This window comes from Pieris napi, chromosome 11 (assembly GCF_905475465.1).
Source record: "Pieris napi chromosome 11, ilPieNapi1.2, whole genome shotgun sequence".
Classification (NCBI taxonomy): domain Eukaryota; kingdom Metazoa; phylum Arthropoda; class Insecta; order Lepidoptera; family Pieridae; genus Pieris; species Pieris napi.
Genome location: NC_062244.1, coordinates 9,648,131 through 9,661,969, shown reverse-complemented (window position 1 = coordinate 9,661,969; position 13,839 = coordinate 9,648,131). Strand labels below are relative to the sequence as shown.

Sequence of the window (13,839 nt, the reverse complement as noted above, 5' to 3'; positions counted from 1 at the left end):
GGGGGAACGGTTACAGATTTACAAAAATTAAAAAAAAACTGCCATGGACATACTCGAGCGCGTCAGATATTTATAGCATCCATTTCCTACGTATTTTTTATAATGTACACGTATGTTAATCTGATTGCATGTTGGGGGTGGTCATTATTTGCAGGTAAAGGTTGAAAATAAAAATAAAAAATTAATCGAGTGCGTCAGATTTTTTAAAGGGGTGTTAAGTGAACCTAAAAATAGCTCTCATCTAATATTCTGACGATTTAGATGTGACGCAAACTCGCGGTCATTAAAAGAATGAGCAAAAAAAATTCGCCATGTTGAAATACTCAAGCGCGTCAGATTGGGATATATATATGTACTCGTATGGTTCATCTGATGATTATCTGGAGGGATTCGCCTCGATAAATATTTTTTTTTTTTAAATCATTGAACTTAATTGATTGATAAGCTCTGGAAATAGCAAAAACTAAAAAGTGTATGTTGGTCAAGTAGAACTTGTATTTATTAAATAATAAAAAACATAACATAATTCATACATAATAGAACAATATTCTAAAAGTTAAAAGTGAAAAAATCTCAGGATCTCTTTCTGAAGATGTTCCTCTATATACATCTATATATTTTAATTTCGTTAATTGGAAACCGGAAAGTTGACCGGTTCGTCAATGGTCAAAACGACATTTTTACTTTACTTTTATGATCTCTCGTTTATTATAAACAAATTTTCGAATTTATTTGTTCAATTCCAACAATTTTACTTATGGACTAATCTAATTCTTTTATCGTCGAGCATGACATTTGAAATTGAACATTTACATTATAAGCCAGGCTGTTATTAAACAGCAATCAACATCTATTATATAAAATAATTTGTTTGAAGTTTCTACAGTAAACATTTACAAGGTCTCGATCTATTTTAAATGCACGACAACGATAATTTGCCTCAAATTTTAATGAACCCCGTGCCTAAATTTCCACTTTCTGTTTACCTTCTTTGAAAACTACGTTCTAACGACATCCATTAATTTACGTTGTTAATCTAACTTACAAACAACATTTGGAGGAAAAGCTTTGACAAGGTAGTGCAATATGATTCCGGACCACCTTTTCGATGAAGGAATTAATAATTCCTTATTACAAAAGGATATGGAATGCGTAAAGAAACATCGCGATGTTTATCAAAAGTCCCAAAAAGATTACGTAAGTTATTTATTGTATAAATGAGAATTAGTTTTAGTTGAAAGACTGTATATGTATAACGTGAACCGTAAACCGTTTCACGTTTTATTTAAATTATAGTTATTACCTTTGCGCCTTAGTGGTTAGCATGGCGAGCCTGACCGGAGAACTTGCGTAAATATTTACGAGTTTGAAGGACCAAAAAGTTAGGTATCTACTTATAAAAAATCAATGAATCATGAAACGTTCGTTCCAAGCTCTAAAATCTATTAATCAACCTTCCATACTACATATTTACTATCTAACCAACAAAGTGCCCAAAAGATTTTCTTCTCTTAGGAACGTGAACAACGTAATATGCTGTCGTCCCAGGACTCGGATACTTGTGAGCTTCATGACCAGTTCTACCGCGATCATAAGCTACTGCTGGTGCTGTTCAGAGCTCTTGCTGTTATGCCAATAACGCGCTCTCGACCAGGTGTCCTAATTTAATTATTACTCTACGAAATTTTGTATAAGCCTGTTTTTATTAATCCATGATTATTATGCTATTTCTGTTATTTTTAATTATGTTTACAAAGTAAGCGAAATTCGCCATTATAGTTTATTTACATACAATAATAAATGTGCATGTAGGTACTATGTGTTCTTAATAGCAAGAAGAACCTCCGCACCAAAATCTATTCGTACCTTATCAGTTTCAAAAATTAATGATACATTTTTATTATAAACTCCGAGAGATTGGTTAGTACATATATTTTTATATTATAAAATATTTAAATAAATTGTAAATACTTTACATTTTATGAATCATCCAAATCTACTTTTATTATCTGCGCGCTCAACGTCTTTAACAGCCACAAAGAACAGAACAATATGTACACTCGACCTTTCGAATTCAACTAACAAATAATTTATTTACAGGAACGATAACATTTAGCTGGAGGTCCAGAGCCACGGCCTACGCGATCTGCTTTTATATTATAGCCACAGTGGTTGTCCTGTTTGTTGGATACGAAAGAGTGATGATATTGAGGTCCATTAGGAAGTTCGACGATTATATATACGCCGTGATATTTGTAGCATTTCTGGTACCGCATTTTTGGATACCCTTCGTCGGTTGGGGGGTGGCGAACCAAGTTGCTATTTATAAGACGAGCTGGGGGAAATTCCAAGTAAAGAAATCTTTATATCACTGATAAATAACTAAAACGCAGTCCGATAGTACACTTGAATACTTTGCCTATATTAATAAATAGTTGTTCTAATACTAGAAATTTCGTTAAAAAGTTGTCATATTATGCTGTAAATTGTAGCTAAGAATTATACTTACGATTGGGCTACGAAATACTACGATATACTAACACTTCTTAAATAACGCGGCTTATAGTTTATAAATTAACTTCTTTTTAATGATACTATAAATGATAATACGAAATAAATGAATTCATTTGAGTAGTATTACAGTGCGAGATGTACCCAGAGGTCTTAGATTCCGAATCAAATATTTTTCGTTCGGGCCAGAGACTAGTCACTTACGCATAAATATCAATCAATAAATTGGACCCAGAAATGTGTCCTTTACATTTATAATAATATATGTATATAGAAACAGAAATTCTATACAATTACGTGTGTCTGTTCGCTATATAATTTTATTAGTATATTTAGTTATGATTCGCGAAATATGAAAATCAAACAGAACCTAATTCCTTAAAGGCAAGCACTATTAGATTGGCAAACTCATATTCGAAATGTCGACACCGGATTACTAGGAAAACTTGTCCCTATTACCTTTGTGTATAAATTTCAACATAATTAAATATAGCGTTTACGCTTGAGGCACGGATCTATTGTAACATAACTACGGAATTTCATGAGAGGAGTATATTATTTTGTATATTCCAGGTAAGATATTACCGCGTTACGGGAGAGAACCTTCAATTCCCGAATTTGAAGACAAGTATTGTAATAATAAGTGTTGGATGTCTGTTATTAGCGGTTTGTTTTCTGCTAAGCCTTGTTGCATTGTTGGAAGGATTTCTATTGCGACACACGGCGGCTTATTTCCACATTATTACGATGATAAATATGAATTGCGCACTTTGGTATATTAATTGTAGGGGAATTAAAACCGCTTCACAGAGTCTATCGGAGTGTTTTCGACGGGTAAATATTATTGGTTTAGCCTATGCTAGCTAATGAATCAATATTTGTTTACGCTTTTTCATCTTTAACCACTTTCTTAAAAACAAAATTATCACTAACAACAAATTCACATTACATACATTCATTAAAAATCTCATACGATTTCTTATCAATCTGTTCTATGCTGATACAGAAAATATTTTCATTTTGCAAAAATAGTTTAGTTACAAATTTTTGTTATGTAGACCTAGAGTCCTAGAGTAAAGTACAGTTAACATGTAAAGGAAGAGACTGGCTGCGCAGAACACAGGGAATCCTAGTGTCTCCCACACTAGTGCACTTTATTTTACCTGAATATCCTGTTATCGTGTATAATAATATTTTATTTATCCAGTACTTCATATTTTATTTATCTAGTACGGTTTAAGATCTAAGTACTAAGATCTACAGTGACTTGACAATTGAAAAACGAAAACTTAAAAATTCGCTACCCCGTCGACTCTTAAATCTTTATGTTTTTAGAATATACTTTTTTGAAGATACAAAATCCTGTAGATACAGGAAGTTACAAACGAATTATTCCCCACGGACTATGATTACAATAATAAATGTGATAGAAAATATGTTTGAATTGCCATAAACTCAAATCAAACACGGTAGAACCGATCATGAAACGATATTTATATTTAATTAAAAAAAACAGACCACATTGGTTGTGTACGCAAAACGACGCTGCCACGAATCCCTCTACAGCTCGTTGAAAACTGCGTTATTTATGTTAGAATTAAATAGAACAAATGAAAATAGTTCGTTGTTAGAAAAATATCAGCCTTTGTCCGTGCAACAAAAACAGTCCATTGAAAACATGCAAATGGATTCGTATGCGATTAGAATGATCCGTTTGTCTAAACTTTCAAACGATTCTCTTTGAGCGATACATAATTTCTACTTCATTAGTCAAGTGTAGATTAGAATTGTTAGTTTTAATATTCAAATTATATTTTATCAATCCATTTTATGAGTTGCTTTTATTTTATAGGCAGGTTCGGAATGACTAACTCAATTTATTTTAAAAATGGTATTTTACCTGAAGTTATGAGGCAATACAGAGCCTGGAGGAGATTGTTTATTAGCGATATTCATTTTTAATATATGAGAGCACAATTTATGGATATGAGGCATGTAGCAGTGTCTGTAATTTCGTGAATCGTATATATTTAAGATTATGAAATATCGAAATAAAACAATTGAAGTTTGAGTTTTTTGGGGGGTCACTAAAAATAATAAACGCTTTACTCTTAAGTAGTGAATGGATCCTTTTGCCTTTTTTATAAGAAGCAATTTTTCAAAATTTCAGGGAAGTTATCCTACACGTAGTAGCTAATAGCACTTAGTAGGTAACCTCACACTTTTATTAGCAATTCATAAAACATGAAACAAGGTTAGTTATTTTAACACCTAATTATATATTTTCTAGGATGTGAACATAGAATGTACAGCACACCTAATATCAAGCTATCGTTTCTTATGGCTGAATTTGTCAGAGCTCCTACAATCTCTTGGCAACGCTTACGCACGAACTTATTCAACATACTGCCTCTTTATGTAAGTTTAATATTGGAATTGATTAAAATATTTGTGCTGAGATACGAAGGCGCACAAGCTGTCGCCGCAGGATACATAAAAGTATTATTTTGCATTCTGCAGACTAAACTAAATCTAGAACATTCAATACTAAAAGTTAAACATTTTGGGCTTTAAGGTTTAGAGTGGAGACGAACGCTAAATATGATTTCCGTAGATAAGGAAAAAACATTACATTTTCACATAGGATGGCATTTCACATAAAATAATAAAAAAATCTTCGTGCCAAAGACAAATATTAATTATCTATGACCTTGTCGCACAAGTTCTTTGAGCACATATAATACATTGCTGCACGGGAACGTACCTCCTGTTGTTAAGAATCACAGGGATTAACCAAATCAATAAAGAACAAACTTTTCAGGTTTTTCAACATAACAATAGCGATATACGGTGCACTGTCAGAGATTGTAGACCACGGATTTGGTTTTACATTCAAGGAAATGGGATTATTCGTTGATGCGGCTTATTGCTCTACATTGCTCTTCATATTCGCAGATTGCTCCCATAAATCTACACTTAAGGTACTAAACTATACTTGAAAATAATGTTATATTATTTTCAAGTGTTTTAATATCGCGAAGTCCAGCCTTTTCTCTCTTCTTTTGTTTTTAGGTCGCAGCTGGTGTCCAGGACACTCTTTTGTCAATTGATGTCTTGTCTGTGGATAGACCTACACAAAAAGAGGTATTAAAGTGTTAATAGAATTATTGAACTTAAAATTTACCCCCTTATTCCTAAAAAAGATCGAATTAACTTTCCGTTTAATCTTCAGTTAAAGTTTTTAGTTTGGTTTAAACTAAAGTTGAAATATGCAATTGGACTGATAAAAAGTAAACACAGTTTGTAAGAGACAGAAGATTAATAAATACTAACTACGTTTCTAGTTTTAGTTAGTTATCTCATTGTTAAAAATTTGCGTTATTATTATAGAAATTTCTTTTTACAATAATAGAAAGTAAATACTGTTATGGAATGGAATGTAAATGTGCATCACTGAAACGGACATAAACGGGTCAATAGAGAGAATGAGATTTTGTTTTTCTCGTAGACGATTCAATTGAAATTTTTTTGTAGAAAAATAAGTTATAATTAAGTCAATACTAGGACCTTTGTGTATAGCAAAAAGGTAAGCGTAGTGTATAATAGGTACATTTTTATATGTAACTACTTAGCATATTCATATTAATTATATTACAATGTTTTATTAGTAATTTATTTTTATATAAAGTGATAAACTACATCTTCAATTATTATGTTTACACTTTGAATGTAAACAAATTTGTAAAATATACAATAATCTGAAAGAGTGCTAATAAAGAAATATCTAGTGTTTGATTTTTCGTTAGTTAATTTTAAATACTTTTTAGAAATTAAACTTAGTTTCCTTTTATACTTTGGATGCTACACTCAAAATAAATTTGTCGCAATAATTATCTCAAATGCAGTTTACGTTATAATCCCCAGATCGATCACTTCATTCAAGCTATTGAGATGAATCCAGCTGTGGTGAGTTTGAAAGGATACGCTGATGTCAACCGGGAACTACTTACTTCGGTATTATTAATTATTAAATTGTTTTATTATAAAAACAATAACTAACCTTAAAATATAATAACTAAAATCTATTATTAAAAGGAGTCCCTTTAGGCAAGGTTCCGAAGATACTGGCAGCGTTCCCCCTTTGAATAGCTAGACTGATTCTTTGTCCGAGGTAGCTGCCTAGCACTTCGGTCTCCTGTGATATCGACTAGGTTTTTGATATTTCCTTAAAAAGCCTTATAGCGCTAGGAAACCACGGACCAGGGGTCTCGACTCGAAATGGGACGAAATAATATTCGGAGCCTAGCCCTGTATTTGCAGGCTTAAGTTTATTTTTATTTTTTATTATTGGTTGATATAAGCAGCTGGCCCTATGTGGCTACGTAATGCTAGAAACCGAAAGGAGTGGAAGCTCTTAGAGGAGGCCTATATCCAAGGACAAGCTGTAAAACAGCATCATTAGTGTAGATCACATGTTTATAAGTGATTGATTTATAAATAATTTTTAAGGCTGTTATTATTTTAGTTGAGACCCTGAGCTCGATCTTGGGTCCTTCAATATATGGGAACGAAAGTTAAATTAACTTAAGGACTCAATATTATAATATTTTTGTACACGTCACGACAAAATAAAAACCTCATCGCATACGCTTAGTGGATAACCTACCACGACGGATAACAATATCTTAGGTTCGGTACTGAGGGTTTAAGGGTTTACGATTATTCCACGTAGAGTTATGTGTTTTTGTTATTTTTTAATACAAGGAAGGCGGAGCAAACGAGCATACTGGTCGATACATATAATCCCTGGTACAAACATTTTTTTCAGGCTGTCAGCATGATTGCCATATACTTGATCGTGCTTCTACAGTTCAAGATTTCGCTTCCGAAGGAGCCGCAGATAAAGTGAATTATTTATCTATTGATAATTTTTATTATATTTATTGTAAAGTTAATAAGAAACAAAGTGTCACCAATAAATAATCTATTCAAATAAAAAGGAATCGCAAAATATGTTGCTAAGCGCATAACTCGAAGACGGCGAGTATTTTATTTAATTGTCCTTGTACTCTGAGGAAAAAAAAAAGATTAGTTTTATTTAGTACTCAGGTTTTAATTTCGTAAAAGCGAACAGTATCTATTGGGAAGTATAGGAAATTGTTTCAAATGTTAGTGCTACAGATACTAAAACGGCAGGCTAGATAAAAAATCATACAAAATCGAAACAAAGTTTGCGGTTTTATTCATTCTTATGTTAAAATATTTATTTTATTTGGAGTTGAAGTTACCTACGTAGCGCGTCCAAATAAACCTTAACTTTTTGTCGGTCGGTTTTATTAAAAACTAAAACATTTTAGTAGAGCAGTGTTGGCCTAGTGGCTTCAACGTGTGACTCTCATACCTGAGGTCGTAGGTTCGATCCCTGGCTGTGCACCAATGGACTTTCTTTCTATGTGCGCATTTAACATTTGCTCGAACGGTGAAGGAAAAAATCGTGAGGAAACCGACATGTCTTAGACCCAAAAAGTCGACGGCGTGTGTCAGGCACTGAAGGCTGATCACCTACTTGCCTATTAGATTTAAATATGATCATGAAACAGATTTAGAAATCTGAGGCCAAGACCTAATGAGGTTGTAGCACCACTGATTTAGTTTTTAGTTTAAAACATTTTACTCTGAATTTTAAAATATCAATGGAACTGCTTTAAACTAGGATCGACTTTCTTCATTGTTAATAACACTCCTTAATGTATGTTTTATTGTTAAATCTAGGTGTTAATCACATTCCTATTTGACGTTTGTGTAATATACGATTTTGATTAATTACAATTAGTTCAGAATGTATCCAAAGTTTACAACAGTGGTATTATAATATATGCATTATTATCTTTGTCTTATAATATATTATGGGTAATCAAAGTTGTTTTAGACTGTAAAGTTATGTATGCTTATGATTTAAAGCGTTTATAATTGTGTTTGTATCATATAAATTATTGTGTATTTTATTAATCCGGTTAAAGAAGATTCTAAGCCTATATGTGATGACTCTAAAGAGTAGACGTATGTTTTGTTAAACTCTTTTATAAGCTTTCTAGTTAATCTTCAGTGTTCCCTAATTTCCAACTTCAGGAACGAAACTGGAAGCACTTGAACACAGATTTCTGTCATAGTACATCAAAGATAGCAAACTTAAATAATAAATGCCGAGAATTCACAGCAATAATCAAAAAGTTTTGCTCATAGGCTCTGAATACCTAAATGTATATAAAAAGTCGATCGATCGAATATAAAATCTATGCTGACGTTCATTTAGAATTTAGAAAAAACGAGAAAATATTTTTAATTAGTAGAATATGGACAGTGCAAACTTTTTGAAACACATCTCGTGTCTGTTTCCCAACAATCAATTCACGTTGTGACAGCTACATTGGACATTCATTACTAAACTTTTCCAATTTCAATCTAACCAAATATCTAGCGCGATTCCGTAATCACAGAAAAAAAATGTAATAATATCATAGACACAAGAATAGTTCTATTTTTGAAAAATATTGGTACAAACTATAGTTACACGTATTATTAATCTAAAGGAGTTCGCTTCGAAGAAAATAAGAAGTCGTATGGATTTTTAAGATCACCTAAAATGCACAAATATACTTCTACACCCTAACACATCTAACATTCCCGCACACAGCACAAGCAAATTATTAGTACACTGTCCTTGTTACTACATAATGTTCGACTGTATACGTATATGGTGTAATCCAACTAACAGTTTAGCTTTTTAAGTTATTTTTTTTTAAAGCTGTGGATCATGTACATACGTTCTGTGTTATATGAACTAGGTAGGCCAAAGGTATAATAATCTTAAATTGTTATTTTACGCCACTTTTTTATATTGATATCCAAGGAGATTGATATTTATCAAACCTATCAGACATTCCTTACCGCCACGTAAGCCTGTCTGTAGCAATTGAGGGATCTAAAGAGATCTTTTTTATGCTTTAATTTAGAAAAAAAGAAATGTAAGAAAAAAAAAATTTGCTTCAAATCACACTGTGAATCTTGGTTACCACCAAACACTTCTATTTATAAACGTAACTTCATACTGACAGATATAAATAATCTAGTTCTCACAACACTAGACAGAAATTGGAAATTACAGGTACATTATTAAATAATTGTTACATCAACAAGATTGCAAACCGAATTGCGAAGTCGTTAACATGCACCGTTCATTGTTATATTAAACTGAACTGAATCTCTAATGTTTCTTGTATAAATGTTTTTCTTCCAAACTATTCGAATATGTAGTATAATTAATGAATACGATGGGAATTTGAAATTTTCATTAGTTTTCATTGGCTCTTGGGGTTTACGCATATGATAATTATTTTACCAACGAGTTTAATCTTCGACAAAATTATAAATAATGTAAGCAAAGATTTACACATAGAAAAGGTTGTGTTTGAATTTTTTCCCTGATGGAAAAAATATCTAAACCGCGTAAATGAATGCATGAAAAAGTATACAACATAAGTCTGTTAGATATATGTTTGGTAGTCTGTTTACAAAAATAATGTTTGAACAGATTTAGTACAAATATTATTTTTTGGCAGGATCAAATATATGTATATACTTTTTTTTTATAACCCGATTTAGAAGCTTTAACATTACTACTACGACCGCCGATTTGTATTAAAATCTTATTTAGGAGCGTAATCTTTATTTCAAATTCTTAATAAATATAATTTGTGTGTTATAAATATAAAATATCACGTAAGATTTCATAGTTCTAATATGGCCATAAATATAATAGTTATAGCTTTATTCAAAGTTTTACATTGCAATAGGTAAAGTTGATGAAAAACTTTAAGTTTATCAAAATTAAATATTCATAGTCTGCTAGTTATTCAAGTTCTCTGATTAAGTTCTTGAAGATTTTTGAACCAAGTAGTAGTAAATGAAATACGGACAATACAAAAAAACTCTCTTTAATAAGCAAATTTTAATATAATAAATAGAGATTTATTGAGATTTATATTATGTAGAGACATATAATTAGTAGAAATCCTATACATAAAACTATTTTCGCCTGTTTCTACACGGTCCCAACGGAGATTTACGCAGCATAAAGTAATGTTGAACTGAATTTTATTTATAGGCTTATAACCAATGTTCTCTGCCTACCATATTTCATAGATTTTTGGGTCATAATTGCACACATAGAAATTCCATTGGTGCACAACCGAAATTAGAACTATTTCAGCGGTGAACGTCAGCTGTCCTCTGAAATTGTCTAAGTATTTGACAATCGTAAAACCAATATAAAACCCCAGTAATCAATATCCAACAGTAGCAATGTTATCAATTGACGCAATCACATGATTCGTATCATAGTCGAAATGAAAAGGTGATTTCGAGTGGCCGTTATTGCTGTTAAGAGCACTCTAGATAATGGAATTGGCTTAAACAGGAACCACCAATTCACCTGTTGAGTAAATGTAAAATACGAAACACTATAAATTACTAATATGAAATCCAGTCAATAAATGAGGCATGTTTCATTGGATTAGAAATAAATTATTATTCTCTAGGTATCGAATCGTTGCGTCATAACTTGTGACAATGATGCTGTGAATATGAGCTGGTGTCAAAACTACTTTTTTTTTTTTTTATAAAGACAATTCACACCAATTGACCTAGTCCCATGCTAAGCTGGTGAAGCTTGTGTTATGGGTACTAGGCAACGGATATACATACATATTATATATAGATAGACATATAAATACATATTTAAACACCCAAGACCTAAGCACAACTAACACAACCCAAATGCTCATCACATCGATGTTCGACTCAGCCGGGGATCGAACCCGGGACCCATGGAGTCGCAGTCAGAGGTACTAACCACTAGACCAATGAGTCGTCTTAAAAAAATAAATCAGAAGCGCTACAACCTTTTTAGGTCTGAGGTTTCTGTTTCATGATCATTTGTCAATCTAATAGATCATTTGTAGGTGATCAGCCTCCAGTACCTGACAGACACCGTCGACTTTTAGGGTCTAAGTAAAGCCGGTTAATTAATCGGTAAATCTTCATGGTGTTTCCTTTACCGTTCGAGCGAATAATAAACGCGCACATAGAAAGAAAGTCCATTAGTGCACAGCCGAGGTTCGAACCTACGACCTGAGGGATTAGAGTCGCACACTGAAGCCAACACTGCTCATTTAAACCCTCCTCTCATTTAAAATTACTTTACTGATTAAAAAATCTTTTGTAATGTTATATAAAGTTCAAGCGGTAATAAGTTTTTTCCTTTAATTCTTCGTTATAAACTTTGGTCTCCGGCTTGTTCTCTCTCTTCGAAAAACAAATGCTGTACAAAAATTGAATTTGGAATTCCTAACCAAAGAGTAGATATTTGAGGTCAAAGTGGCCAGTACGACAAAACTTCAATTTCATATGTAAAGACTTAATATTTCCCAACAATACCATGGAAATTTAAATGACAAATACCCCTATACATATTAGCTGTAATAAAAACCGGATCATGATACAAAACCCACCGCTCAATTATTTTTTTTTATTTGAAAGCTGTAATTAACAGGACATACGAGCAAATTCTAATGACGGCTATATTTTATACAGACTATAAATCTTGGGATGATTACACATTTTTATTACTGGGATTTTGTGGCTTTGTTAATACAGGAAGTGATTATTAATATGTTACCATGGATACTAAATGAAAAGTATGTTTTTAAAACAAGACCATGACGGACAGTGTTACTTGACTTTACATTTTTTTTAAATGTCCCACAAGATCGTGGTATTTTCAAGAGAAAAATATAAGACAACGCGGTATGGTCTACAGCAGTGTTTCTCAGCCTTTTTTTGTTTTCATGCCCCACCTTAGCCTTACTAAAGTTCTTATGCACGCTATATAACATATATAATTTTTAATATTAAAAAAAATATATTGTTCAGTTAAGAAACTTAACTAATAGGTGTTAGGAAAAAACAATAGGAAATTCTTAACGAAACACAACAGGTAAATTTTCTGAGACAAGTAAAGACTGAAATTCTAAATTCAAATAATTTTAATAAAGATGTTTCTATATTAATACATAATTTTAATTTCGGAGATCTCAATCTTTGCGCTTCAAGCTTGCTGTACAGAGATATCTCCGGTTCCAATTTGGTTAGCTTCAGTCTTAAGACTCAACGTTGTGGTATATCAAGCCGATTTCGATTGCCCCCCCCCCCTCCCCCCACAATCAAATTGCCCTCCAGTGGGGTGTGGGCCCCACGTTGAAACACTGGTCGTCAGGTTTAGCCTGAATAATAATCAATTAAATATGTAGTCAAAAAGTGGTCTGATCAAAGCTATTGAAGGCTAACTAAATTTATATATATATTTACCTACCATTTAAAAAATTAAACTAAATACTTTGCGAACGAATAACAGTCACAACCAATCACTAAACATTAAAAACCTAATTCCCTTTATATATGTTAGTTGCTTTCAATTTTATAGTTGCTAAATAGTAATTTCTGATGGTTGAAATTTTAAGTCAAAGATATATATAGACAATGATCACGGTCCTCTTGGTATTAAACATTATCCCCTTGATAATTTGGACTCGTCAAGACTCCAATAATTACAAAGTACGTCATCTTACTAATGACATAATATAATAGGACGCGTCTTGCATACAGAATGGTACATTAATCTTGATACAATTTTATTTCTTTCACTTTTCATAGTTCGATAATGTATAGTTTTAATGATTGTTTCATAATAATTCTTTAATTCAAATCAAGTAAATTACTAACTTTTTTCTTTAAAATACAAGCCGTATTTTCTTCCGTAGAATACTTAACCATAATAGATTGCAAATAACTTAAAAATGCATACACAGATTAGGTATCACCTCCGTCAAAAAATTGGTTTTGAATCTAGAACGCAACTCTTCGTAAATTTTTCAGAAATCCCCGGTTTTGGCAAGTTTGACCTAGCCAATGTATTTTTAAGTTATCCTGTGGTGATAGCTTAAAATGCTGCACAAATTGAACCGTGTCTTAAAATATATTAGTAAAGTTTGTTAGAGCAATAACTTACATTTGTGTTCTCTTATATAAAACATTAGGGTGTAATAACAAGTACTATTTATGTAAAAAAATTTAATAAATTAATAAATATTTTTATAATACATAATTTTGTATCTTCCTGTTTAAAAACTTTCGTTAAGTATGAATAGATCAATCACACACTATTTTGATTATACAAAGCTTCTGCATAGACACCATAATCTAAGCTATTTA

At 31.9% G+C, this 13,839-nt stretch overlaps 1 protein-coding gene across 1 annotated transcript; it reads left to right on the top strand.

The window, feature by feature from the left end:
• The first annotated feature begins 1,086 nt into the window (after positions 1 to 1,086).
• Positions 1,087 to 7,420, top strand: LOC125054084 (gustatory and odorant receptor 22-like). The gene is made up of 9 exons (XM_047655759.1): positions 1,087 to 1,197; positions 1,516 to 1,654; positions 2,101 to 2,351; positions 3,085 to 3,345; positions 4,802 to 4,929; positions 5,333 to 5,492; positions 5,584 to 5,655; positions 6,436 to 6,525; positions 7,340 to 7,420. Exons 1-9 carry the CDS (start codon positions 1,087 to 1,089, stop codon positions 7,418 to 7,420), a joined length of 1,293 nt encoding a protein of 430 aa, XP_047511715.1.
• Positions 7,421 to 13,839: the final 6,419 nt, after the last annotated feature.

Excerpts from the sequence above, each read along its gene's own strand:
- LOC125054084 (XM_047655759.1), top strand. The coding sequence starts at position 1,087 with ATGATTCCGGACCACCTTTTCGATGAAGGAATTAATAATTCCTTATTA. Across the intron at positions 3,346-4,801 it reads TATCGGAGTGTTTTCGACGG|GATGTGAACATAGAATGTAC; the intron begins GTAAATATTATT and ends TATATTTTCTAG. Across the intron at positions 6,526-7,339 it reads ACCGGGAACTACTTACTTCG|GCTGTCAGCATGATTGCCAT; the intron begins GTATTATTAATT and ends CATTTTTTTCAG.